Here is a 27,923-nt window from a genome sequence, read left to right as displayed (position 1 = left end):
CTAATTTTACGTCATCGGCTTGGGACGCCGCCTCGGTGAATCAAGGCGCTGAGACGCCTCTCCAGGCGCTGACCCAGCGGACCCCTGACCCATAATGAGTAGTAGGGTAAACCCGGCTGAACTCGGAGCCCACTGACTCACCCGGGCTAGAACGGCAAACCTGCGGCGGCTGGTGACGCGCGCGTCCTCCCTCCTCCTCCCACCTGTCCCCGGGGTGGCGCTCGTCGTTGACGTCGGGGCTATAATGGCCGCCGGGAGGCTGGGAAGGTGAAGGTGAGAGGGCGAGCGCGCCGGGTGGTGGGGCCCGGCCCGGCCCGGCCCGGCCCGGCACAGCCTGGCGAGTCCAGAGCAATCCGGCGTGGGCGGGCGGGACGCTGGGTTCCCGGGGGCTCGGGATTCAGGCTGGCAGGCGTCCACACGCTCCGGCCTCCCCGCCGGGCCCTCCGCGGCCCTGAGGGGAGGGGGCGGGACTCGGGACTCGGGGGTGGGGTCCCCTGAGGCTCTTTGTTACCCCTGCCTTCTCACCGTTCACCGCCGCCTTCCACCCCTGCCCTCTCCCCACTTCTCGTCCATTTCTCTATATTTGGCAGCATTTATTCAGCACGTGATAGGTGCCCACGTTCTTCACCTAAAGCCCTTCTCCGACTTCCCCAAATTTGGGTACTTACTGCTCTCGCACAGTAGTCTGTTTACTTGTTTGGCTTTTTAACGGACGGTACGCCCCTTGAAGGCAGGGACTGTTTTTTAATCCATCCCTAACTCTAGCGCCTAGCACACACAAGAAGGCACACAGAAAATGCCGAATAATTAGCTCCTTGGATGCATGAAGCCAAAACGGCCCATTCCCTTCTGTTGTAAGCCTTCATTGCTGTTTCTTTAATCTATCTACTTTCTTTTTTTTTCTCCCAGAAAGGGCTCTGACTCTCACCCTTCCCACCCCCAAGGGTGGAGTAAGGCAGCTCCACATAATTGAAAACAAGCTTTTCAGTCAAAGGGACGTGCTATCTCAGTTCCCAGCTTGGACTTAACTGGCAGGTCCATAAATCTTTTTAAATATTCTGAGCTTCTCTGCACCATAGAATTGAGAATTAAGTAGATATTTTACAGCATCTGGCAGATAGAGAGAGGCTTTTAATAAGCTCCACTTCTCTTTCTCAAACTCCACCCTCCCGTCTCTAGTCCTCAGTTCCACAGTCCTCAAGCCCAGCCCTTGTCCTGCTCTCTCCTCTCGCCCCTCTGGATGTGCCTTTACCAGGGCCCCTGCTTCTTAACAGCACATGGCTGAACACGTGATTGTGCACACCCAGGCTTGGCCCCACAGCTGTGTTTTTTTCCCCAGGGCGCTTCCTCACATGCCATCCCAGTACCTCAATGAATAAGCTTCCCTCTGGGATGAGTTTGTTTGGCTTTTAAACCTGATTAGACTTGTTTAGCACCAGCTTTTTTTTTTTTTCTTTTCTCTTCTCCTGCCTGTTGACCTTTCCCTTTTCCTTTCCAATTAGTCAGAATTGGTGGAGTCAACACAATCGGTAACCATCCTCAACCTGAGACAGGACAGAGAAGAACTCAAATTCTTTTCGTCTTTTTGACTCCAGCCATGTCCATGATGCCCATCCTGTGAAGGTCTCTCACCATCCAAAAAGTAAGTGGTGGCTGTGACATCTGGCACCCTGGATCTGGGTTGAGTGGAAAGGGATGTACTTTGCTGGCCATCCAGTGGCAGTTCTCTTGGATGGGGTCATCTTTTCACAGACTTGGAGTTTCCCAGCCTGTGTTGGAAAAAAAAACTATCTCCTTTCAACTTCCATGAAGGATTTCACTGACTGGGGAGAGAGCCTGTTTAAAGGCTGACAGTTTAGAAAGTGGCTGGGATCTCTGGGCTCTCTGAAGAACAAGTCCCTGTCTCCCTTGTTTGTTCTCTGCTGTGCTGGCTCCTCCCTTCCCCTCTCTGCGCAGCAGAGGTAGGCTCGTTGGCTCCTTATCACAGCTCTTCTAAGAATCTGCTCTGCCTCTTTACCCTGTATACTCTTTTGTTTCAATTTCTTAGCTTCTCCTCTGTTCCAGTTGTGCCAGCAGACGATCCGTGGATCCATTTTATTTTTCCTGCTAGGAGCTGCTGTGCATTAAACTGGGTAAGGAGGTGGTGTGGATTCATGGACTGTGCTTGGGATCCAGACACACCTTACAGTGAATTTTGCTGCTGCTGTCACTACACGCAAGGCACCTCATGCTCCTTAACTAACAGCTTAGGTCGAGACAGAGCTTTTGATTACCTTGGAGTGCTAAGAGCAGTCTAGAATTGGGTTTGGTTCTGGTCGTAGGTTAATATCTGCTAATATCTGCTGATATCTGTTAATACCATGTCCCAGAACTTTTTTGGAATGGGAGTGGGACACGACCAGGATGGATGAGGCTTTTCCCAAAGTATGATTCACAAGGTTTTTAAAACTGTTACAGAGAAGGTTTTCTTCAGATAAATTTCTGAAATGCTGCATGAAATACAGTTAAACTAGGGTCTTTACAACAGGCTTTCCTTCCCAAAGTCTTTGCTCTGCTCATGGGCTCAAACAGAAGGGAACCGTAGCATATAGTGTTTGACAAATCGATTCTGCTATGGAACCCTTTTTAGATGGAACGTTGGGTGCACTAGAGTTCTGTGGGCCACACTTTGTGAACTGCTGCGTTAAACTCTCTGAAGCCATGTCCTCAAGAGCACTTTGAGGCAGTCACAGCAGCTTGAAGCAGGCCGCTTAGTGTATAGTTGCTATTGGAGCTGGACTCTGGCCCAGCTGCACCTGGGGGACCAGCCCCACATGCCTGCGGTGAGCCCTGCAGTGAAGTAGGGACTATCAGGGCTTTCCAGAGGAGGAGCAGGAACCAGCTGCTTCCTCCTACTCTAGACAGTTAAGAAGCCAGCAGGCGAAACCCCAAGATAGCAGAGGCCCTAACTTGGCTTGTGTGTGTGTATTTTGCAACTTTGGTCCGTTTGTGCACATATGTATGCCCAGCTTGCTCTTTGGAAGGATTAAATCCTGGAATCGGAAAGGTTTGTTCAACACTCTTGACTCACTGAGCGTCAAATACTAAGAGACAGATCCTTAACCCAAGGCTGCTTTTTAAGAAAAAAGTGCATGTATGTATGTCTTCCAGGGATGGAGGGTAGGAGAGTGCTCCCCTTCAGGGGCATTCACTAACTCAAACCGGGTCTCTCACAGTTGGGAGGGAGGAAAGTGGAAATGGAAATGTGTCACTGCTCTCTATCAGAGACTGGCTATTTAGAAGCTGACAGATTAGAAGGAGACAAATTATGATTAAAAAAACCCCTGAAGTCTGGTCAGGTTGCATGGCCCCCATGGAAATGGTATGGATGGAGTAACACTAGAGGTGGGTCTAGAAGGACAAGAGGAGCAGGCCAAATGGGTGAAAAAGGAAAAAGGATTACAGGCTGAAAGCAGCGTGTGTACCACAAACATGGACTCTCAGCTCGGGCACAAATGGAGACAGAGAAATCAGACAGTTCAGAAGGGTTGGCAGTAGGTTCCACATGAGAGGTTCTGGGCATGTAGCTGCCAGCTGGGGAATGTTTGAGCAACTCCTGGATGGGCTGACTTCCAAGATAACCTTGAAGCACTAAGCTTTAACTAGAGTGCATGCTTTTGAATCTTGCATTTCCTGAATATTAATGCTTTTAGTGTCATATCGTTTGGGCTCGCAAACAGTGACCAGAACTTGAAAGCATTTGCTTCTCAAAGCCAGCTGAGCTCTGGGAACTTGCAGCCTGCGAGCAAGTCACTTCTGGGGCAGGGCCCCGCTGAGCCTCACCCCTGAGCAAACCTGTGTCCTCTGATCCCTGTGGCAGCCGTGCGGCAGCCCTGGGGGTGGGGGTGGGGGGGTTGCCTCTGCCCTTCCCTGAAGGCTGGAGATTTGAGGAAGGAGTCTTGTGGTAGAGTTTATTATTGTTGTTTTAGGACATGTAAAGCTACCTTTGAGCTTGTGCTGTGTCATCTTTAATCTTCTCATGATCTGTGTGATAATCTCTCTTGTATGCATGAGGAATCCAAGGCTCTGAGGTTAAAGAACTTGCTCAAGTTTAAACAGCCCAGAAATAGTACAGTTACAGTTTGAACCCGGCTCTGTCTGATTCCAGAGCCTGTCATCTCCAGCACTAGCTACAACATGCCGTCCCATCCCAGACCCTGTTCTCCTTTCAGTGACTTTCCTCCTCTGCTTACATGTCGCCTGTTTCTCAGAGCCTTTCCTGCCTGGCCACGGGAAGCCGGGTTCCAGTGTCCTCTCCTTTTCTGCTTCGGAGGAGCCGGTGGTATTTTCTTCCCAATTCCCCTTCTCAGAGCTCTGCTGTCTTTTTTTCTTCCTGCTGTCTTTCTTATTTAAGCCCTTGACTCATGGCCTCCATGTTAAGAAAATCTCACAGATGTGGCGTATTCCTGAGGAGGAAGGTAGAAACGGACATATAGTCACTTCTCTCGCTCATCTCCCCAGAAATCATTAGCATCACAAAATGATCTGTGGGTTTAAGCAAAACAAGTGGTTCCCAGTTCCCTGGGGTCTCTCTACCAGCTCATTGGGATGGTTAGTTCATAGCAGCCAGTTTTCAGTTGTTAGGCATTTTTTCCCAGATATTCTTTCTGCTTCTCAGGACCTTATTCCACACCCTTTGGCACTCTTTGGACGCTTGTCGTTTATGTCCACGCATGAGCAATGCCCTCTCATTTCCCAGATAGAGTGAGTGCCGGGTTGGGTGGGGAGCGAGTGGTGCTGTGATTAGGGTGGCTGGGGAGGGCAGGGCCAACGAGACATTGCTGCCTGTTGGGGAGAGTAGAGCAGGCACACAGCTGTGCACACTACTCCTCCTCCTTGGGGGAGGGGGTGGCTTTTTCCTTTGACTTCCCAGAATCCGAGGGCTGTGCTGAAGAAGTAGGTCTGTGCGTGGTGGGAACTCTGAGGACCAGTCTGGAGAGTCCCAGCCACATCTGGGTGCCACCTTCTCTGGTCTGTCTGCCTCTTGACTTTGACCAAAGAGCTCTAGGACTTTGGAGTTAAACCTCAAGGCCCTGAACATGTTATTGCCATGGGAAAAGAAATAAGCTGCAAACATGTACATGTGACTGAGTGAGCGCCAGAGAGCTACCCACACAAAACAGACTGTGATGATACGCAGGCGTTAATAGTTCTTATCACAGGATGATGGGGTTATGGTGTTTTTCCTCTTTACTTTCCACATTTTCTACAGTGTACACATTTATTTATTTATTCATTTAACTTTAAAAAAGGCTAAATAAGTTTATTATTACATACAAAAGTAGAGAGACTTGTACTGAGATTCCCATGTACCCACCATCCAGCTACAATAGCCATCAACTCATTTATTTTTGTTTTATCCATCCTCCCTACATTGTACACATTTATAACGAAAGAGAACAGTAAATTGTAGAAGTAGACCTCTTATTTGAAAATCAGCTTTGCTTGTCTACCCCCACCTCCCACCAAAAATAAAAACAAAAAAACAAAACCAATTAGGAGCTGGGGCCATCAGGACCAAGTGGCCCGGAGAGGGTGGTGGGACAACCAGACCCTGAGCATCACTTCGCCTTCACTGCTTGCAGTATTCAGTACTTCTCCTCAGGTGGGTGATGTATAGGAAATAAATGAGATTTCTGCCATTCTTGTCTGCCTGTGAGTCAGAGGAGGGCATTTCCGTGTGTTACCTTGTGATTCCCTTTGCCTCGCACCCCGTCTTCTCTGAGGTGGGGAGGGCGGGCCTGTCCCTGTTCAACAGGCAGGAAAAAGCCAGCACTAGGCCTGCACTCAGGGCCCTGGCTCTAGGGGTCTGGGTCCCACAGTGTGGGACAGGGAGACTGGCCCAGGTGGTCCCTTCCTACTCTTGAGATGCTGGTTCTGATCTCGCTGTCCCTGATCTCGTCCTGGAGGGCCCATGTTCTGGTCCCGCTGCTCCCTGCCACACCCCAGCAGAACGTCCTGAGCTGGGTGTCCCTGGGTTTGCTCACATGGTCTCTCTCTTGCAGCGCGATGTCCCTGCTCTTCTCTCGATGCAACTCCATTGTCACAGTCAAGAAGGATAAGAGACACATGGCTGAAGTGAATGCTTCCCCACTCAAGCACTTTGTCACTGCCAAGAAGAAGATCAATGGCATCTTTGAGCAGCTGGGGGCCTATATCCAGGAGAGTGCCACCTTCCTCGAGGGTGAGAGACAACCAGCCTGCTCAGCCAGGCCCACTCCTGTTGGTTTCTGTATTTAACTGGCAGGATTTGGCGGCAGGGAGGTACAGCCCTGCTCTGGGGAGCTCGTGCCCGGATGGGCTGTCACCTTTAGCAGCGCTCTGCTTTTGGAATCCTATAGACTTGGGCTCTGGGGAGATTGGGCCAGGAAGACTAGGGACCTGTCTTTGAAGAATTTGACATACTCTGTTCCATTTAATCACAAGGGGTAGGTGAATCGTCCCCTCATCTAAGAGACAAGCGGATTGAGGTTTTGAGAGTTGTTTAACACTTTGTAAGTAACACAGCGGGCTTTCCCAGGTCTCTGACTCCAAAGCCCAGGTGTTCTCCTTGGTCCAGTCTGCCATCAGTACTGAGCGCTGGCTGGGTGTTGGCTGTTCCTGACCAGGGCGTCCTTTCTCTGATATTTTTAGACAGCAGGACTATGAATAAGAAACTTGTGTCACCAGCACCTTTTCCTCTAGTTACTAATTTGAGCCCAGCCTCTAATCCCTGCTCTAGCAGCCAAGGAGGACTGGTTCCCAGGGTCCCACTCGGTCTAGGCACCACCTCCAGCCACTGGCTTCTCAGGCTCCCTCTAGAAGACACACCTTGGCTCTAGGTCCTGGGATTGTCAGTGAAGACCCAGTAGCTGAGTCTTATCTGCCCTTGGTTTCCTTGTTTGTGAAAAAAGGGTTCAAGTGAGACCAAGAGTTTCTAAATTCCAGCCTGCAGAACCCTAGAAATTCAGTGGAAATGCCCCAGGGACACTCCATTCTTTGCTTTCCACTGGAGTGGCTTGGTTTCTGGTTGGTTTACATGCCAGACTGTCACTTAAGTCTCCCTTTAAAGAAGGGGAATGGGTCCACTACTATGATCTGAATGTTTGTCCCCCCATGATCACATGTTGGAACCCTAAGGCCCAACGTGATGGTGTTAGAAGGTGCGGCTTTTGGGAAGGGATTGGGTCATGAGGGTGAAGCCCTCATGAATGAGATCAGTACTCTTATAAAAGAGACCCTACAAAGCTCCCTCGCCCGCTTTGGCCACGTGAGGATACGACAGGAAGTCTGCCCGCACCTGACCAGGTGAGCTCCCTGAGCTGAGACCTTCCAGCCACCAGAACTGTGGGCAACACATTTTATTATGTATAAGCCACCCAGTTATGGTATTTTGTTATAGGAGCCTGAACAGACTAAGAATGGACTGTTTATACCCTGCCCTTAACGTGGTGCTTGATGCAAGAGAGGGTATTCACAAATTTAACATAATTTGTTAAATTTAAATTTTTGAATTTCCAAGTTAGAATCTTGGTGGTTGAAAATATTCCAGTTCATCACCTGTTTATTTAGCAGTGGTTCTGGGGTGCCTGGCACTGTGCATGCAGAGACGGGGCACACCAGGCCTCTGTCCCCCCAGAGCCCAGACTAAACCCCCTGTGATGCTCTGACTCACTCACTCAGATGGTTCTGTGGACGAACAAGTGCTTCATAATGAAGGTGTTTATGTGATGGCATCCGGAGCAAGTGCTTTGATTTCTTTCTGTGAAAATACGAGGCCTCTACAATTGGCAGCCTGGAAGGGAAGGAGCCAGAGTGATCCTGAGATGTATTTGTGATTGTCTTGGCTAGGGAAGGGGATGACTGCTGCTTTGGGACTGTTCTGTAAAGGGCAGGTGACGAGCTTGTGGGCCTCCTGGCTGTTTCTTTTATTTTTTATTTTTATTTTTATTTTTTAACATTTTTTTATTCATTTATAATCATTTTACAATGTTGTGTCAAATTCCAGTGTAGAGCACAATTTTTCAGTTATACGTGAATATATATGTATTCATTGTCACATTTTTTTCTCTGTGAGCTACCATAAGATCTTGTGTATATTTCCCTGTGCTTTACAGTATAATCTTGTTTATCTGTTCTACAATTTTTAAATCCTGTCTGTCCCTTCCCACCCTCCACCCCCTTGGCAACTGCAAGTTTGTATTCTATGTCTATGAGTCTATTTATGCTTTGTTTTTTTGTTTTTGTTTTTTAGATTCCACATATGAGCACTCTCATATGGTATTTTTCTTTCTCTTTCTGGCTTACTTCACTTAGAATGACATTCTCCAGGAGCATCCATGTTGCTGCAAATGGCGTTATGTTGTCAGTTTTTATGGCTGAATAGTATTCCATTGTATAAATATACCACCTCTTCTTTACCCAGTCATCCGTTGATGGACATTTAGGCTGTTTCCATGTCTTGGCTATTGTAAATAGTGCTGCTATGAACATTGGGGTGCAGGTGTCATCCTGAAGTAGGGTTCCTTCTGGTTATATGCCCAGAAGCGGGATTCCTGGGTCATATGGTAAGTCTATTCCTAGTCTTTTGAGGACTCTCCATACTGTTTTCCACAGTGGCTGCACCAAACTGCATTCCCACCAGCAGTGTAGGAGGGTTCCCCTTTCTCCACAGCCTCTCCAGCATTTGTTATTTGTGGATTTTTGAATGATGGCCATTCTGGCTGGTGTGAGGTGATACCTCATTGTAGTTTTGATTTGCATTTCTCTGATAATTAGTGATATTGAGCATTTTTTCATGTGCTTATTGATCATTTGTATGTCTTCCTCGGAGAATTGCTTGTTCAGGTCTTTTGCCCATCTTTGGATTGGGTTGTTTGGTTGTTTCTTATTAAGTCATACGAGCTGCGTATATATTCTGGAGATCAAGCCTTTGTCGGTTTCATTTGCAAAGATTTTCTCCCATCCTGTAGGTTGTCTCTTTGTTTTACTTCTGGTTTCCTTTGCTGTGCAGAAGCTTGTAAGTTTCATTAGGTCGCATTTGTTTGTTCTTGCTTTTATTTCTTCTAGGAGAAAATTTTTGAGATGCTGGCTGTTTTTTTTAAATGTGGCCACAGGCTTGCAAGCCAGCTTCCTCCAAGGCACATTCCAAAGGCCACACCCACATGCCCACATAAGGAAGGAATGTCGATGGTTCTGAGGAGGGGTGACCAGTGGACACGGGGAGGCCTTGTTGTTTGGTTACTTCCTTTTGTGGTACCAGATGGTGCAACTCACTGGGCATCTTTGAAAAGCAGTTGTCATGCTCCGGATGCTGTGGGAGTGTTCTCAGGGCTGGGGCCTGTCAGCCCAGTGGTTCGCAAGTGTCTTAGTCTGTTTGGCAGCTGTAACAGAAATACCATAGACTGGGTGGCTTATAAACAACAAAAATTTATTTCTAACAGTTTGGGAGGCTGGGAAGCCCAAGATGAAGGCACCAGCAGACTTGGTGTCTGGCGAGGGCTGGTGTCCTGGACTGTTGTCTCTGTAACAGCACGTGTAACCACATGGCAGAAGGGGCTCGCTAGTTCTCTCGGCCTCTTTTCTAAGGGCACTGATCCCTGTCACGAGGGCTCCACCTCTGTACACAGTTGACCCTTGAAAAACACAAGTTTGAACTGCTTGGACCCACTTACATGCAGATTTTTTCAGTAGCAAACACTACGGTAGTGCCCTACGATCCGTGGTTGGTTGAATCCACAGATGAGGAACTGTGCATACGGAGGGCTGACCAAATTACGCGCTGGTGTTTGACTGTGTGGAGGGTTGGCGCCCCTAACCCTCATGTTGTTCAAAGGTCAACTGTACCGTCACACCATATACGGTCACGAGGGGGCCACATAAACTTTTAGTCCATTTCAGCAAGAGTGTGCTGAGGGGCAAATGCTGGGCTCCCGCCCAGCCAGCTGACGCACCTTCCTGGTGCAGTACTAGATGGGATGCAGGCGAGATCTTGCTCACTTGCTCCCATCTGTTGTGATTTGTTATCCATCTGCATGTCAAGGGCACTGGGAAAAAGCAGTGCAGTGCTCCCAGTATCCGTTCACTGCTGGGTGCTGGGTGCTGGGATCAGGCAGCTCGACCCTCACGTGGTCGGTGATTTGGACAGGTGAGCTAGACAGTTACACTGGGGTGAGATAAGGGCTAAGGTGGGAGGGAGTACATGGTGCTGTGGGTGCACAAACAAGGGGGTCTGATTCAGGTGAGGGGGGTCAGGCTAGGCTTCCTGGGCGCTGTGCAGGCTAAGCGGGACTGAGCCAGAGCACCCCAAGGTGGTGCATTAGTTAGTTCTTCAGAGTGGGAGGGTGTGTATGTTGGGGTAGGGGGAGCACTGAGCAAAGCCCAGAGCAGTGGCGAGTGTGGGGAGGTGGTGGGGCGGAGTGCGAGGCAGAGGATGTCCGGTGAGCAGGGCCGGATCAACAGGCCCTCGTGAAGGTGCACAGGTACCTGGTCCCAGTCCTGGCTCTGCCATCTACTAACTCTGATCGGTACGTGATGTGGATTCAATGAGACTGTGTTTGAAAAGTGATCAGAACAGTGACTGGCATACAGTGAGAACTTGGTGAGTGTATGTTTAGTAAAAAACATGCAAGTAAATGATGGCGATTAGCATTCAAGTGGTTCACCGTGTACCAGCCCCCATTCTTAGGACTTTTTGTGTTTTAATTCACTGAATCCTTTCAGTAATCACAGGAAGTAGGTACAATTGTCGTCTCTGTTTTAAGGGCAAGGAAACTAAAACTCAGAAAGGTTCGTTTGTCTGAGGTCACAAAGTTAGGAAGAGATAAAAACCAGCACTTCCATGCACTGGAAGCCAGGTAGTCTTGCATAGCCGTGTTCTTAACTGCTGCACTACGGCCCCGCGGTAGGGAATCGGGACCTGCAGCCCGGCGGTAGCAGGGAGCTGTGGTGCTGGACTCTGTCCCTTCCAGCCCTGTAACTGTGGAACTCTGACCACGTGACGAGCTATTTTCAATCTCCACCTCCAGACACCTACAGGAACGCGGAACTGGACCCTGTTACGACAGAAGAACAGGTTCTGGATGTCAAAGGTTACCTGTCCAAAGTGAGGGGCATCAGCGAGGTGCTGGCCCGGAGGCACATGAAAGTGGCTTTTTTTGGCCGGTGAGTCTTGAAGTCCTCGTGCTTCTTCGCTTCCCAGCGAGGAGGCGGGGAGGGAGGGAGGCCGGCGCTTTGTGGAGGATCGAGTCTGAGGGCCCCAAGGCAGGGAAGCAGCTGGCATGCCTCAGAGTTCAGTACGCTCCGTGTTTTTTAATTATGGTAAAATACACATAACAACGTTGTAAACTGACTACAACTCAATAAAAAAATACGCATAACATAAGATTTACCACCATAACCATTCTTAAGTGTATAGTTCAGTTCTGTTAAATACATTCACGTTGTCATGCAGCCATCACCAGCATCCATCTCCAGAGCTGCTTCCCCTAACAAAACTGACACTCTTGTACTTATTAAATAGCAGCTCCCATTCCCTTCTCCCCAACTCCCTGTAACCACCGTTCTACTTTCTGTCTCTATGAATATGGCTAGGAACCTCATAGAAGTGAAATCATACAGTATTTGTCTTTTTGTGGCTGGCTCATTTCACTTAGCATAATGTCCTCTAGGTCATCCATGTTGTAGTGGGTATCAGAACCCCCTTCCTTTTTAACGCTGAATAATGTTCCATTGTGTGTATACCTCACATCTTGTTTATCCATTCATCCTTGATGGGCACTTGTTGCTTCCACTTTTTGGCTAATGCTGCAGTGAATGTAGGTGTACGAGTATCTGCTTGAGACCCTCTCTCAGTTCTTTGGGTTTATACCCAGAAGTGGAATGGGTGGATCATATTATCTTTCTATTTTTAATTTTTTGAGAAACCACCCACCATTTTGTTTTCCATAGTGACTGCACCATTTTAATTCCCACCAGCAGTGCACAAGGGTTCCAGTTTCTGCACATCCTCCCAAGGCTTGTTTTGTGTGTTTTTGGTAGTAGCCATCTTAATGGGCGTGAGGTGATATCTCTTACAGATTTGATTTACGTTTCCCTAATGATTAGTGATGTTGAGCGTCTTTTCTTGTGCTTCTTGGCCATTTGTATATCTTCTTTGGAGAAACATCTATTTAGGTCCTTTGCCCACTTTTAAATTGGGTTTTTTTTGTTTTTGAGTTTTAGGAGTTCTTTATATATTCTGGGGTTTAGTCTCTTATCAATAAGATATACAATTTGTAAATGTTTTCTCCCGTTCTGTAGGTTGCCTTTTCACTCTGTTGACTCTGTCCTGTGAGGCACAGAAGTTTCTTTATTTTGATCTAGTCCAATTTATTTATGCTTTTATTGTCTATACTTTTGGTGTCATATCCAAGAAATTTCCAAATCCAGTGTCGTGAGCCTTTCCCCCTATGTTTTCTTCTAAGTGTTTTATACTTTTAGCCCTCGGATCTGCCTGTTACACTTTGAGGTCTAGTTGGTACCTCTGGAATGTTTGCCACAGCACCAAGAAATTCTCCAGTTTTCAGTGAACACTGGCTGGCCTAAAAAGTGAACTCAGTTCTGACACCTTCTCCCTGGAGGTGGCAGCAGACCCTACAGATTCAGAGCTTGGTCCCACAGGGTGTCCCCCACTTCTGATGCCACTCGGAAGCCTGTGCTTCTGCTCAGTTGGCTGTAAATCAGAAGTTCCCATGACCTCCTCCTTGAGTTTAATCTGCTAGAGCAGCTCACAAAGCTCAGAGAAACACTTACTTACATTTGCTGGTTTGCTATAAAGGAGACTGTAGAGGACACCGATGAAGAGGTGCACGGGGCGAGGTCTGGGAAGACCCTGAGCACAGGGAGCTGGGGCACATCGCCTCCGGCTTCATCCACCCCGATCTCATTGTTCAAGGGTTTTTATGGAGCTTAATGCACTAGCCCTCTCCTTCCTTTTCCCAGAGGTCGTGGGTGGGACTGGAAGCCCCAAACATCTAATCACTTGGTCTTTCTGGTGACCAGCCCATCTTGAGACTGTCTGGGGGCCTCACCCTGAGTCACCTCATTAGCATAAACAGGTCTGCTCAAAAGGGGCTCCTTGTGTGTCACTAAAGACACTCCTATCACTCAGGAAATTCCAGGGGTTTTAAGAGCTCTGTGCCAGGAACTGGGGACAAATCCCAAATATATTTCTTATCACACCACAGCACCTTTTAAAAAAAAAGGTGAAGTCCAATATGGGGGGAAGAAAAAAGGCACCCATTCAGATTGGATGCTGTACACACTGTGATAGCTTGAGGAATAGGCACTCTGTCGTGTGCCCTGCCCCCGATGACCCGTGACCTCAGAGGTGGCCTGCAGCCCTCTGGGCTGCCATTTTTTATCCTGACTTCAGAGGTGTGGCCCTCACTGCTGTGAGCTGGAGCCTGTGAGTCTGCGGAGTAGAGCTGTTTTCAAGAACCAGAATGTAGAAAAGGGGCGTGATAGGCAGGGGTGCTCCAGTAATCTGCCCCCACAGGCAGTTATCAGCTGGGACTGATGGGGTGGGGCTTCAGTTTGGGAAGAGCATGATGGGAGGAGAGCAGCACAACAGGCCTCTTGTAGGGAACCAGGGACACTGGGGTCACTCAGCTGAGGTCGCTTAGACTGAGGAGGACACCCTGGGGGTGAGTCAGCGGTTTCAGGTGGAAGAGGAGAGGGTTATCCTTTGGAGACGGACAGGTGGTCTCCATAGTGACTCTGAGCACCTCATGGTGGGTGGCAGGCTCACTCGAGGGCAGGTAGTGTCTGCGTGCTGGCGCCGCATTGCCTGAGCCTCTTGAGGGTTGGTTTGCCGTGATGAACCAGGAGCGCGTCCCAGGCACCAGCCAGAGGTGTTATCCATCCATTTTCGTAAACACAGCACCCATCCTGCCTGTCTGGGCACTAGTGTCACTACAGAGAACGAGACTTGGGACTTCCAGGCTGGCAGCTTCTTTGTGACAGCCTGAAACAGAGATCTTGATAGCTTCCCTGACAGCCAGGACTTCCTCGTAGGACGAGCAATGGGAAGAGCACCGTGATCAACGCGATGCTCTGGGACAAAGTGCTGCCCTCCGGGATCGGCCACACCACCAACTGCTTCCTGCGGGTGGAGGGCACAGACGGCCACGAGGCCTTCCTCCTCACCGAGGGCTCCGAGGAGAAGAGGAGCGTCAAGGTGAGGCAGCAGCCGTGGGGACTGCTAGCTCCGCTTTCAGCCCTGGGCACCCGGCAGGCTGAGCCGGGCTTACACCAGTGTGCCTGTTGTGACAGGACTAGTGACACCTCTAAGCAGAGGGCAGTGTCCAGGGGGGTGGAGTGTGGGAAGCCCTGTCCTAGCCTGGCTGTTTGGGAGGCTCGAGCGCTTCAGGGAGGGTGTGAAGCCTGGAGCCCTGGGAATCAGGATTCGCACTCCTTGTGAATTGCTAGACAGCACATCTGCCTTTTCCCATTGCAGTGAAGATGTATGTGCATTGTCCTTTTCTGGGGTGTTGCCAGAGAACAGCCTGCATTTTCCCTGTGATTCTGACACATCAGCTAGGGCTTGCATGTTTTCATTTGGCCGAGAGCCAGCTGTGTTCTTGGTTGGGGACATGTGCTGATTTTGGTTCATAAAGAATTAATTCATGCAGAAAAACCTCAGCTTTAGGACAGCATCCAAGAAAGAAACTTACAAGAGGAGTGGAGAACAGTTGGTTCTTATTGGAAACTTCCAGCTCTTGACTTTTTATGTGTGAAATGAAAGGAAAAGGGGTAGCAGATTGGGCAGTGGTCTCAGGCCACTGTGTTGTGGCCGGTGGCGCCGGAAATCTGCAGCCTGGAGGCTCTCCCTCAGCTCTGATCTTTCTTTCCCTTCTCCCCCACCAGACTGTGAACCAGCTGGCCCACGCCCTTCACCAGGACGAACAGCTGCATGCCGGCAGCCTGGTGAGTGTGATGTGGCCCAACTCCAAGTGCCCGCTTCTCAAGGATGACCTCGTGCTGATGGACAGGTAAGAGGGAAGGTGCCTCCCTCAGAGGTCCAAACTGGGAGGGCACCAGGTTTCCATTCCTGGATTTGCAGGCCAGGGTCCCCCCAGGTCCTGTTGTTGCTCTGCTTAAGTATATTGCCTTTCAAACTGGCTCAACCAAATCCTGCCTCTTGGATTTCCCCCAGGATCTGGTTGCTGTATCCCTTGGGAGACATCAGGGCCCTGAAGATGTCCCAGTGGTGGTCTGGGAAGAGGGACAGGAGGGATGCTCACAAGTTGGGAAGCTTCTCAGACTCAACCCAGTTGTTTATTGTGGGGGGTGTGGAGTTTGCCGTGGCGAGGTCCGCGTTGTATTTTACTTTTCTCGAAGGAACGCTTTGCTTCTGCTTTGTGGATAGGTTATAATTACACCAAGAAATGTAGTACTAGAGTGCTTACCGGACTCATATAAATACACAGCTTCACCTTAATTTGTAATCCCCAACGTGAAATTCGTATCATTAGGTTTTTATAAAAGTGATAGATACACGTGGCAAAAAACAGTTTCAGACAATCTGCGAGGTTTTGAGATGAAAGGTAAAAATCCCTGTAATAAGGGCCAGACCTGACTTCTCTCCGCTCTGTAGCTCTCTCCTTCTTTGCCTGACTGCCTCAGGTCTGTTCAGAGCAGGAGGTATAGAGCCTGTGGTCTGTGTGCCTGATGAGGGTTTGCCCCTGTCACCTCTAGCCCTGGCATCGATGTCACGACAGAGCTGGATAGCTGGATTGACAAGTTTTGCCTGGATGCTGATGTGTTTGTGCTCGTGGCCAACTCGGAGTCCACCCTGATGCAGACGGTAGCTACTCCTTTGTCTTCTCCCACATCCTGAGAACCCAGCCGAGTAGGAGGGCTGGCAGGGCCTTGGCTGTTACAAGTCCTCCCCCACTGAGGTCTTCCCCTTCCATCCAGGAAAAGCAGTTCTTCCACAAGGTGAGCGAGCGCCTGTCCCGCCCGAACATCTTCATCCTGAACAACCGCTGGGACGCGTCCGCCTCGGAGCCCGAGTACATGGAGGAGGTGGGCACCGCTTTCCTCAGCCGTGTGGGGAGTGCCACCCCCTGTGTCTACCCAGAGCCTCTGTGCTCTCCCAGTCTGCATCCCTGACTAAATCTCATCAGCAAAGATGTCCCAGGTGTTCCCTGGGGTTGCTGTGGTGGCTTCTGATGGCTTTAAAACTACTCCCTCACTTCTCCCATTCACTTTCCCGGACCCCTCTGCTCTTGAAAAGGCTTTCATCTCAGTCTGAGAAGCATTCCCCGACTTTAGCTGTACCCTTGCTTGAGGCCAGTGCCCTCTTTAGTTCACAAACAATTAATCATTATAGAACAGGCTTAGCTTTAGAAAGACCTCCAGGAAAGAAGCTGAAAAGAGAAGGGAAGAGTAATTGGTAATACTGACAACTCAGAGTGGGTGAAGAGCTGTTAACCTAGAGAAAAGCACCTAGCACGTGGCAAGTGTCCACGAGAGGCTGTCATCACTTCGAAGTCCCAGCAGTAGAACCCCGGGGCTTCAGAGCTAGAAGGGCGCCCACTCATTTTATAAACGAGCCCTGGGAGGACTCGGTAGGTCAGTATAGAGTCTGGGTTTGGGTTTCTTGACACCCAGGTTCCCGCCCTTCTGGGCCACCAAAGTGAGACACTGTGTCAGCTCTGATGAGGCAGTTTGGGGCGTGTGTAAGCATTTCTGCTTGTTTATTGCATGTCTTTGGCAGGTTGTGCCCCAAGGATCCCCCATGACATGGGTTCTGGGGAGCCTGGTCGCTGGAGGACAGACAGATGGTGGGAGATGGTTGCTGCGTGTGTTTGTGCCTTCTGAGTCTGAGCTGTGTGACTAGATTACCTGGTTTTTTTAAAAGAGGCTGTTGGGGCTGTGGGCTCCATCAGGAGGGGCCACCTGCACCCCACCTGGTCACACACATCCATCTCCTTGGGCCCCAGGTGCGGCGGCAGCACATGGAGCGCTGTACCAGCTTCCTGGTGGACGAGCTGGGTGTGGTGGACCGCGGCCAGGCCGGAGACCGCATTTTCTTTGTGTCTGCCAAGGAGGTGCTCAACGCCAGGATCCAGAAGGCCCAGGGCATGCCCGAAGGAGGTGACGATGGAACAGCTTCTTGCTTTTCCCTGCTATTTGAGACGTTTGGTCGTGTGCTAAGTCAGTTGTTGGAAATAGTTCTGAGAATGAGGTGGTGAGAAGAGCTGTGGGTGAGAAGCTCTCTGCTCCCCAGCCAGTGCTCAGCCAAGTTCCCTTTGGGAGGTTTCACTACTTTTCCCACCTGCCAAGTAATTTCTGGACTAATGTGGTGCAATTCTCCTAGGGGGCGCTCTTGCAGAAGGCTTTCAAGTGAGGATGTTTGAATTTCAGAATTTTGAGAGGAGATTTGAGGTGAGCATGAGCCTTTGATTCTGGTATCTGGCGATTCTATGCCTCCCCAGCTCTCACTGGCCACGTCCCTGGCAGTGAATGCCCGAGCCTGGCCTTTGGCTGGTGGCCTCTGCCTCCCTCAACGTTTCTTGTTTGTTCCAGGAGTGCATCTCCCAGTCTGCAGTGAAGACCAAATTTGAGCAGCACACAGTCCGGGCCAAGCAGATCGCGGAGGCAGTCCGCCTCATCATGGATTCTCTGCACGTCGCGGCGCAGGAGCAGCGGTAAGAGCCCAGGCGGAGGGGTGCGTGGTAGCAGTCGCCTTGCCCCACCTGGGGACATTCCTAGGGCCAGAGCCCAGCTGGCAGAGCCAAGTCTCTGGGTTCCCACCAAGCCATGTTAGGGCCACACGGAGTAGCTGGGTGAGGAAGCTGTGGGTCTGTCTGTCCCACCCTGGCCTGTACGGGGAGGTTCCCCACAAGCCTGTGCTGGTGGCCTTGGCACAGTGCTGCGCTGAGCACCATGACTATTCTCAGAGCCTGGAGCAGAGCACGTTTTCTTAAAAATACCTTTTTTTTTTTTTTTTGGAGAAATTAAAATACAGGAAAGTACAGAAAATAATACGTCTTGCTTCCATCACACAGAATTGACAATATTTGCTTTATATTATTTTTAAGTTAAAACACAGAAAAAAATGTTGAATGCCCTTCGATTCTTCAGCCCCCGTCCTAGTGTCCCTCTACCCACTCCTCAGAGACAACCTCGGTCGTGAATTTGGTGTGTAGTCCTATCATCCATTTAAAAAGTACTGTTTCTGTAAATCCTAAAGAATTGCTCCGCACACGCTTTAAACGTCCAGATACAGTATCATGCTGCACCTGGCTTCTCTTTCCACTCGGCCCTGTTTTGGCCCTTTGTCCTTGTTGGTACCCGTAGCTGGGGTTTATGACTATTAGCTGCTATAAAGCAGTCTGTCATGAATATACCTCATTTTCCCATAGGTGGATTTTTAGATTTCATTACTATTGCAAACCCTGCTGCAGTGGATGCCAGTTTGTGCGTCCCCTTGCACACGCCTGCAGGAGTTTCTCTAGCACTAATTCCTGGAGGTAGAGCTGTTTTATCTTAGAGTATTGGCATTTTCAGTTTCACCCAATCTTTGCTGCTTTCTGAAACATCTGAACCCATTCACAGTCTCACCAGCAGTGTATGCTGGAACTCCCATTTCCTTGACCCTCACCAGTACATCAGACTGGGAGATCTTTTTGAGGCTTCCGGGTGACATAGTACCTCTTTTTTTCTTTTTCTTGATTATTACTAAGGTTGAGCTTTTTTTTTTCTTTTTAATTTATTGGTAGAACTTGTTTTAACCCCTTGAAAGCACCCTCCCCCCGTCCGTCACCACCACATCTCCCAAATTGAAAGACTTAAGAGTGAGTGGTCGGCACCGTCTCTCCCTCATACCTGGGAAGGGGAGGAGCACGCTTCGGGTCTGCGCATGAAACTGTCACGGCCCCACCGACCTCACCGTGGCCAGGACCATGGCCGGGGACCCATGCAGGCTTTCTGGCACCCGTCTCGCTCCTCTGCTTCGTTGAGTGGGGATCTGTGTCTTGTAACCAGTGCTCTTTCTTCCAGGGTTTACTGCCTGGAAACACGTGAAGAGCGGCAGGAGAGGCTGAGATTTATTGACAAACAGCTTGAGCTTTTGGCGCAAGACTACAAACTGCGAATTAAGCAGATTACAGAGGAAGTTGAAAGGCAGGTGAGAAATGGGAGGAAGCACATTGGGGAGACTGGGACTTTGAATAGGGTCTGGGCACTAGAAAAGTGAAAACACAGACGTCTTCCTCTTCGGGGGCTTCTCAGCCTTAATTGGTGCCTCCCTGCGTTTGTTGTTCCATCGTATGACCCTGGGCAGGTCACCCTCCTCTGGGCCTCCTCCTCCATTTCTTAGATGAGTGCATGGTCAGTCAATCTTTAACATCCCTTCTAGCTCCATATACTGGCTGAGGGCACTGCTGGTTTGAGGGGAAGGATGTCCAGTCTGTTAGAGTCCATCTGGTACTGAGAACTGGGCCCTGTTCTTCTTGATGCATCACAGCACGCTTCCTCCTGCTGTAGGTGTCCACCGCGATGGCCGAGGAGATCCGGCGCCTGTCTGTGCTGGTGGACGAGTACCAGATGGACTTCCACCCCTCTCCAGTGGTCCTCAAGGTTTATAAGAATGTGAGTCACTAAGTGGCAGGTGCACTGGGCAAGGGTCCCCTTTAATTTCTTCTGGCTACTGGAATTCAGGATTCAGCCCCTTCTGGTCTGAATCATGGCCCCTCAGCCTGGGAGATGAACCCCAGGCTCACTCAGCCTTCTGCCATCACCGGTGGGCCCAGGCTGACCAGGTCCCTGGGCTCCCTAGAAAGAGCCCCTGGCGGAGGCTGCTGCTTCCTTTAACCTCTCTCTTCTGGCTGCAGGAACTGCACCGCCACATAGAGGAAGGACTGGGCCGAAATATGTCTGACCGCTGCTCCACGGTCATCACCAGCTCCCTGCAAACCATGCAGCAGGAGATGATAGGTCAGTGCTGCAGGGGCCCCGGATACAGTTTCAGGCCAGGATACAGAAATAATGACCTTTCCTTATCTGTCACCTTTTACAATGAGTCAACGTGATACCTTCAGATTCTGGGTGCGTGTCATGAGTTCACACCACACAGAGACTCGGGGAGCCATTTTGCGTTACACATGGGACTGTCACAGGCTGAGAGTTTGGCCTGCTCTTTAAATCCACACGTTAGCAGGTAGGGAGCCTCAGTCAGCACACCCCAGGGAGAGCTGGCCTCCCCCATGAAGCGCTCCCCGCCCCAGAGGCCCGCGCGTCCAGGCCTAGTTTCTGGGCAGCGCCATCGGCACCATTGGCAGGGGCAGGCGCGGCCCGCGCGCTGAGGCCAGGCACTGGCGTGGCCCAGGGCAGAGCTGATGTGCTTTCTTCCCGTTTCTATTCCCAACAGACGGCTTGAAACCCCTCCTGCCTGCGTCTGTGCGGAGTCAGATGGACGTGCTGGTCCCTCGGCAGTGCTTCTCCCTCAGCTACGACTTGAACTGTGACAAGCTGTGTGCCGACTTCCAGGAGGACATCGAGTTTCATTTTTCTCTCGGGTGGACCATGCTGGTGAACAGGTTCCTGGGGCCCAAGAACGGCCGCCGGGCCTTGATGGGTTACAACGACCAGGCAAGCAAAGCCCCTCACCCTTGAGCATTGGGGAGGTCGATCTGTGCTCTGCCTCCAGACACATGACCATTCTGAGGTCACAGCCCTCACGTGTATGCCACCACACAGCACACACGGTCCAGGTTCTGCCAGAAATCAATCTAGCTTTACCTTGAGCACTAATATTGGTGAAACTACAAATGCAAGCTCTTTTTTTTATTACACGTTAAAGTAAGTATGTGACTGTTAAACACAGATGACGTATCTATCCACGTACCAGCGTTTTAGCACTTAGATTTTAAACCACCCATCTCTGCACCACTGGAGTAATTGCATGTACTGCTCTTGCTGCACATCCCACATTTGGGGAACTGTGCTGAAGTGTCCCAGGGTGGCCGCTGCTCACATTCTGTGGTTCCCACAGTGCTCACCTTTGGGGTGGCAGGTCTGTTAGGAAGCTTAAATCCTTTGCTACATGTGAAGCTCATTTTCCTTTTGGAAATTAAAGAGCCACTCTCCATGTCCCTGTTCTGGACTCCTAGCCTGGAGGGTCACTGAAGGTCCCGTGGAGTAAGAGACTTGGCCACCTTCTTCTTACTCCTCTCCTCATTTCTCTGTGCAGGTGCAGCGGCCCATGCCCCTGACCCCAGCCAACCCCAGCATGCCCCCACTGCCCCAGGGCTCCCTCACCCAGGAGGAGCTCATGGTTTCCATGGTCACCGGCCTGGCCTCCCTGACGTCCAGGACCTCCATGGGCATTCTCGTTGTTGGAGGAGTGGTCAGTGACAAGCCCTGCTCGGGCAGGGTGGGGCAGGGTGGGGCAGGCGGGTGGGGCCCAAGGGGCACAGTCTGGGGTGGAGGGGTCCCCGCATCAGCCCGGCACTTCACATCCACGGCCACCTCTCACTTTGCTCTCAGGAACTGTGCAGCTTTAGCCCTTTAACATCACATGTATCAACTTACTAAGTCTCACTCAGCTAACGTGACAGAGCACTGTTCCCGTTTTCCAGAAGGAGAAAATCCGTGATTGGCTTGCCAAGGACACATAGCTAGGATTTGAACTCTGGCCCCATCTGACTCCAGGGCCACGTTCATTCCCCTGTAGGTCCAGGACTACACGATAGATAGGGAAGTAACATGAGAAAGTGACAACCCTGGGTTCTAGAGAGATGGGTATGACCAGGAGTTTTGCATTTGTAGGTGAGGAGACTGAGCTACACTTATAAGGGCTTAAGACAAAAAAGAGGCCAGGCTGGGCCTCGAACCCTTGTCTCTCCATCTGCGGTTTTATTGCCCTTTCCTTTCTGCCCCAAGGACTGAGATCACTGCCTTCTTGGTAACTGAGCTACTCCCCACATCCTGACGCAGGACACACAGCAGCCAGAGTAATTTATGGCTTGCATTTTCCTGGTGATGCTGTAGAGCAGTGGCAGAACGTGATGGTAACAGAACTGCCAGGAGCTGCGCTCTCAGCGTGCTGAGATGGGGCCCCTCCCTCCTGGTCTGCAGCTGGTACACGCTGGTTCCTTTCTCACAGACGGTGACCTGGCAGAGAATTAGCTGAGACTCTGACAAGGACAGTTGTGTCACTCTTCTATAATCAGTGTCTGATTTTACCCAAACAGCCCTGGGAATTGGGTGGAGGCCATTATTCCTATTTTAGGAGGAAACAGGTGTAAACAAACTTGCTCATGGTCCCACAGTTAGGATGGCAGGCAGCACTAGAGCCTCGGTTTCTGGCTCCAAGTCCAGTGCTCTCTGACTGTAACTACACTACTTTGAACTAAAGGATTACCAACCAGACCGAAAAAAGCCATCCACTGAGGAACAGTGTGCAGAAATCTTATTGTCAGTGTCACCGTAATGGAGTGTCACTTCAGAATACTCTAGCATTTATCATTAAGATTTCTGCTGGCCCAGATCTGTGCTTCTGGTCCTAACAACCACAGAGGTGGCCCCACCCCACAAGTCACATTGTGGGGCCCACACTGTTTCTCTCATTTCCAAACTAGAGATGGTCCCTGCCCTTCTGGCCTCAGTGGGACCAAAGAAGACATGGACAGTTCTGAGTCGAAACACAAAGACTCCTTGACTGAGACTCGTGGGAAAGTCCAGGCAGCCACAGGCCGAGGGGATGGGCGGCTGGGCAGCCGAGAGGCTGCGCTGGCTGACCACTATGCCTCTGCAGGTGTGGAAGGCCGTGGGCTGGCGACTTATCGCCCTCTCCTTTGGCCTCTATGGCCTCCTCTACGTCTATGAGCGTCTGACCTGGACCACCAAGGCCAAGGAGAGGGCCTTCAAGCGCCAGTTTGTAGAGTACGCCAGCGAGAAGCTGCAGCTTGTCATCAGCTACACCGGCTCCAACTGCAGCCACCAGGTCCAGCAGTGAGTGCCCCTTCGGCCCCTGGGGCCAGTGCTGCCTCTCGTGCTTCAGGACTTCCTCTCGGTTCCCTTCTAACTTGGCTGGGAAGCCACTGGGTCCTGAACCTTGTCTGGTTCCCGCCTTCAGCTGTGCAGGGCCAGCTTGCAGGCCAGGGATGGGAGAGGAGTCTCTCCAGGGACACCTTACATCCTGGGCTGGGGCCACACAGGCCTCTGGTCCCCCCAGGAAGGAAGACATGGGAAGATGAGGGGTGTTACTTGTAACGTTTTTTTAAAAGTTGCCTTAAAGGGCTTGGGTTGTGGATGTCGCTGTGATGTTCTAAGCCACAGCTCATTCTTCATGGCGCATCTTCGGTCATGTGGTAATAGATCGCTTGATCTCGGTGGTAGGGGATGAAGGTGCCAGCTGCCTGCCTTCTAGTGCTATGTGGCAGGCCCTCTGCTAGGCATTTTGCACCTGATTTTTCATTTTGTCCCCAAACCCTTTGAGGTAGATGTTTTTATCAGCATTTTCTTTTTCAAAATGAGGAACTTGAGATCAGAAGAGGAGTCTTGTGTTCCCTGCCACTCGGCTGATCAGCAGCAGAGCCGGCATCTGAATCCTGGGCTGCGGTGCCCAAGCCGGGGCCTCCTGCTCTGTGCTCCTGGTTCTTACACTGTGGTGATGCCAGCATGTGTGGTGGTTGTGACACCCACGGTCTCAGCAGGGGTGGGGAGGGGATTCTGCCAAGCCAGGACTGGCGCAGGGCAGAGCTGGCAGTAGGTGACAGATGGGATTGACTGCCAGCAGCGTTCTCTGCAACCCCACATGGCCTGGTTGATCCTCACTCTCCCCTCCTTAGGGAACTGTCTGGGACCTTTGCTCATCTGTGCCAGCAAGTTGATGTTACCCGGGAGAACCTGGAGCAAGAAATTGCCGCCATGAACAAGAAAATCGAGGTTCTTGATTCACTTCAGAGCAAAGCCAAACTGCTCAGGTGAGATTGGCCATCGTGGCATCAGGGGAAGCCCAGGCCCGTGAGGTTACAGCTCACAGGCACCGTCTCCGTAACTGCGGCGGCTCAGGCCCTTGACGTGCCCCGTCCTACTCAGTCTTCAGTGTCCCTTCAGGGTCACATCATCACCTTCATTTTATAAATAGGAAAATTGAGGCCTTCAGAGGTTAAGAAACTTAGCTGTGGTCCAACAGTACAGGGTCAGGCCAGCAGTAGGAGAGTCTGGATGTGCTGGGCCTCGGCACCCTCGGACACTCCGCACGTTGATTGTCTCCAGAGTGGCCGGGACACTGGGCTAGACCTGCCCCTCATTTTCTGCCATTTCTCTGCGAGCCCCAGGAAGGTGGCTTATCAGCATCTGTACCCACGGGGAAGCTGGCCAGGCAGCCAGTGATCGGGACCCAGGTCTGCGTAGGGTCTCCGTTAAAGGCAGGGCTTCCACCAGCAGTTTGTGGAGAAAGGGTGGGTGTGAGGAGTCAGGAGGCCTGGCTTCTGGTCCTGACACTCGGGTTTACGCAAATCACTGAGCTGTCCTGTGTCTTGTTTTCTGTAAAGTAGAGTCAGATTTCATGACACAGCCACAGAGCTGAACGTAAAAGTGCTCTGCAGGAGTCCTCGGCCCACTCGGCCCGAGATAACATCAGCCCTCCGGGACCCTGTGCTTCCTGCCCCCGCCCCCGCCCCTGCCGTCAGCGCCGAGGGCAGCTGAGCGGAGGGCTTCGGCGGGCCTTCCCCTCCCCGCCCACCACCTGGGAAAGCTGTTTTCTAGGGACACACTGCTCACCCCCTGGGAAATCTCTCGGGGTGGGTGTCCCTGCTGCCGTCACATACAGGGACCCAGTGAACCTGGGACGGGCTGCACGTCAGCAGCCCAGCCCCTTGCTGACAGGCAGGAGAACTGTGTTCCCATCAGTTCAGGGACTTGCCTGTGGTCCTGGGGTGAAGCAAACACTGGGCTTGACGGGCAGAAAAGCGTGACTTTTGTTTCCACCGCTGATTAACGGCGCGGTGGTAGGAAGTTATTTTATCTCTTGGGCCTCATTTTCTTCTTCTGGGAAGTAGAAGTTATCAGAGGATTAAATGAGTAAGTGAGTCTGTGTGCAGCGCCTGACAGGTAACGCTGGTACCTGTTAGCAGCTATCACTGCTACAAAACAACTGTTTCTCCGCAGGAATAAAGCCGGCTGGTTGGACAGCGAGCTCAACATGTTCACGCACCAGTACCTGGAGCCCAGCAGATAGTGGGCAGCCCGGAGCCAGAGCCTGCACGGGACGGGGCCTTCGCGCAGGGCCCGCACGGCTCCTGTCTGTTGCCACCACCGTGAGAGTGAAAGCACCCGCTGTCTCCCACCGTTTTGAGCCCTTAAACGCTAGTTATTTCCCCTATCCTTTGCCTGCTGTTGCAGGAAGATCTTCCAGCTCTTACCCCTAAAGGAGACTTTTTCTAAAAATGATGACTATGGACAGCATGGTACCGAGGAGTCAAGTCGCGTCTTTTCTCTGCTTTGTCAGGTTCCCTTGACTGAGAATCATCTGATTGCTTGCTGAGGTCTTGGGATGGGCCAGCATTGCAGAGTGCCTGGCTGGGGCCTTTGAGGGTATCAGCCGGCACCCCCTCCTCTGGCCAACACTAACACCCACCCGTGCACACGTGCCCGCCGTGCACCCCAGCTCACCGGCAGAGAACGACAGCCTTCGCCGGTGGTTGCGTTTTCTTCCCAGACTGCACTGCGAACGATTCCAGGAAGGTCCGAGCCGTCCCGGGAGGGCCCATGGTTTATGTGTCGGTTTAGTCTTTCGGCTTTCATGCTTCGTCCCGTTTTCAGAGCCTTCCAGACCAGCCTTTCAGTCCTGGTGGTGGCGCTCAGTGTGCCTTGGGTCTTAGGCTGAGGTGGGCCTTGTGCCATGTCACAGAGGCAGCTGGAGTACTGAGTAGCAGAGGGGAGATGGCGTGTGGAGGGTGGGTCATGATGTCTGTGTCTGTGCTGTTGGCGGGCGGCCGGGGCTGTGACGAGGATGGACTTGCCCCGCTTCTCCTCATCGTGTCCCTTGTTCTAGCTTCCGTCCTTAGCCTGTTAGTCTGGCTTGTTATTGGTGCAAGATGGTTTGGTCCAGATCATTAACGGATGTAGTAGAAGGAAAGATGGTGGAAGGAGGGGACCTTGGTGGCAGTCTGAGGGGAGTGGGCCCCACCTGGGACGGCTGGAGAATCTGGAGTCGACACAGAACAGGGCCCTCTGTTTGACTTCACCCTGTGAGGGGGTCGTGGGGTCTGAGAGCCCACCTTACTTGCTTGATGGCATCTCTCTTTTGCCCTCTAAGAGACACGTTCCCACTTCTCACCCCACCTTGGCCCAAGCTCCCCTTGGCCACCAGTCCTCTGGACAAAGTCTCCTGTGCCAGCGAGGCTGCACTTGGCCGAGAGACAGTGCGGTAAACCCAACACCCATCCTCCCACCCTCCCTGATCCCCAGAGCCTCCAGCTGACACACGTGGCCTCATGTTGATTTTGAGAAGTGTTTCCTGTTGTTGAGTTTGAGGATTGTTACTGGTCAAAGTTGGGGCAGGTTCCTGTCTCCAAGGTGTTAACGGTCTGGGGCAAGCAGCCTCTGGGTGACAGCCTGTGCATTGCAGGTCAGAGAACTTCCTAGAAGCCACCAGCAGCTCTCTCCCAGAAAGAGGCGGGGCTCCAGCAGAGAGGTGGGGCTGTTCCTGCTCTTTTGAATCTACCCACCCTCCGGCTTCGGGGAAATGACTTGGCCGCTGCTCGTTGGCGGGTGGCCATGCAGGTGGCATCCTCTCCAGGTGCCTGCTTGTTCTTCAAACCCTTAGTCTACGCTGGTGTGGGGAACAAAGTGATGGACTTCACCAAGGCCACTGTGCAGCAGGAGGACACTGAGCTTTTTGCCAGGCCCGGATGGTGGTCACCACACAGTGCGTCTGGAAAAATCAGTGTCACACAACTCCAATGAATTTTGTGCTTTTTGGGGAAAAAATTATTGAGGGTAACTAAACATATGAATTATTTTGAATGTAGCCTCTGGGCAGTGAATGGGATTTTGAGCTTCTTACACAATAAGTAAAATTAAATTTATACCACTGAGGGCGAGACTCTGAAAGAAGTGTGGCAAAAAGCACTTTAATTTAATGCTGCTATCTTTGTTCTCGGTTTTCATGTTCATTTGCTGGAGAGCGAGATGTGCTTGACATGGTGAGTTTTTTCTCTGATGCGTTCAAGGTGATGTATTTTGCCTGAATTACTCCTGTATCATTGCTGATAATATTGGACACTAAAATAAAACCTAGTTGGAAACCGTCTGTGGGAGCTCCTCAGTTTACTGTTCTTCTGCGAACTCTTTGACATGATGAACGAAGTCTGCAGGCTGTATTTTGAAGTGACCTCGACTTCGTTTAGGGGAAGTTCCCACTGTAATCTGCTTGTGGGGTCCTCCTGACTCTTGGAAGGAATCTGATACTCTCAGAAGAACAAAAAGCGTAACTGATCTTTGAGAACCAGGAAATCTAGAGTGGTTTCTTTACAGATTTCTCCATAACTCTAAACCATTCATTTTTCACTTAAAAAGTAATGACTCAGACTGGTCCACCCTAGTTTGCCTTCTGAGAACTTGGTTGTGACCTTTTCTTTCTTTCTTTCTTTCTTTGTGTTTGGAGGGCCCTCAGCAGTGGCTTGGGCATGACTAGTCCGTTTCGCTGGCTCCGCACACCTGTCCCCTGGGTTCTGCACCGCCCACCGCCCACCCTGCCCATCCATTTCGGTGGCTTCCACACCTCAGTGGATGGCACCCTCACCCCTCCAGATTCCCAGGTTACAGACTTGGGGCGTCTTCCTGGACTCCTCAGTTACACGTGCTACATCCTATCTGTCAGTTTCTGTCTTCAAAATAAACCC

General features: G+C 51.1%; 1 protein-coding gene across 4 annotated transcripts; it reads left to right on the top strand.

Moving 5' to 3' along the window:
- Nucleotides 1–33: 33 nt before the first annotated feature.
- MFN2 (mitofusin 2) lies at nt 34–27,331 on the top strand. Of its 4 annotated transcripts, XM_031464076.2 has the most exons (20): nt 34–273; nt 1,503–1,642; nt 2,048–2,132; nt 6,045–6,223; nt 11,046–11,181; nt 14,074–14,236; nt 14,926–15,050; nt 15,757–15,865; nt 15,979–16,086; nt 17,007–17,160; nt 17,384–17,451; nt 17,593–17,714; nt 19,069–19,195; nt 19,555–19,659; nt 19,902–20,004; nt 20,438–20,658; nt 21,260–21,415; nt 22,826–23,022; nt 23,862–23,996; nt 25,186–27,331. In XM_031464076.2, exons 4-20 carry the CDS (start codon nt 6,049–6,051, stop codon nt 25,253–25,255), a joined length of 2,274 nt encoding a protein of 757 aa, XP_031319936.1. In that variant the 5' UTR covers nt 34–273; nt 1,503–1,642; nt 2,048–2,132; nt 6,045–6,048; the 3' UTR covers nt 25,256–27,331. The 4 variants fall into 4 exon arrangements, with proteins under 4 accessions (XP_031319936.1, XP_031319933.1, XP_031319937.1 ...); XM_031464073.2 differs by lacking the exon at nt 2,048–2,132 and having other exon boundaries at nt 35–273; XM_064494050.1 differs by lacking the exons at nt 34–273; nt 2,048–2,132 and adding an exon at nt 834–854.
- The last annotated feature ends 592 nt before the right edge of the window (nt 27,332–27,923 follow it).

Source organism: Camelus dromedarius, chromosome 14 (genome assembly GCF_036321535.1).
Source record: "Camelus dromedarius isolate mCamDro1 chromosome 14, mCamDro1.pat, whole genome shotgun sequence".
In the NCBI taxonomy this organism is placed as follows: Eukaryota; Metazoa; Chordata; class Mammalia; order Artiodactyla; family Camelidae; genus Camelus; species Camelus dromedarius.
Note: the sequence above shows the minus strand (reverse complement) of the source record. Positions and strands in the feature narration are given on the sequence as shown.

Bases quoted from the DNA above. Each gene is read 5' to 3' on its own strand.
- MFN2 (XM_031464076.2), top strand. From the start codon at position 6,049: ATGTCCCTGCTCTTCTCTCGATGCAACTCCATTGTCACAGTCAAGAAG. The intron at 19,196-19,554 runs GTGAGAAATGGG...CTCCTGCTGTAG, and splicing joins CAGAGGAAGTTGAAAGGCAG to GTGTCCACCGCGATGGCCGA. The intron at 19,660-19,901 runs GTGAGTCACTAA...TTCTGGCTGCAG, and splicing joins TCCTCAAGGTTTATAAGAAT to GAACTGCACCGCCACATAGA.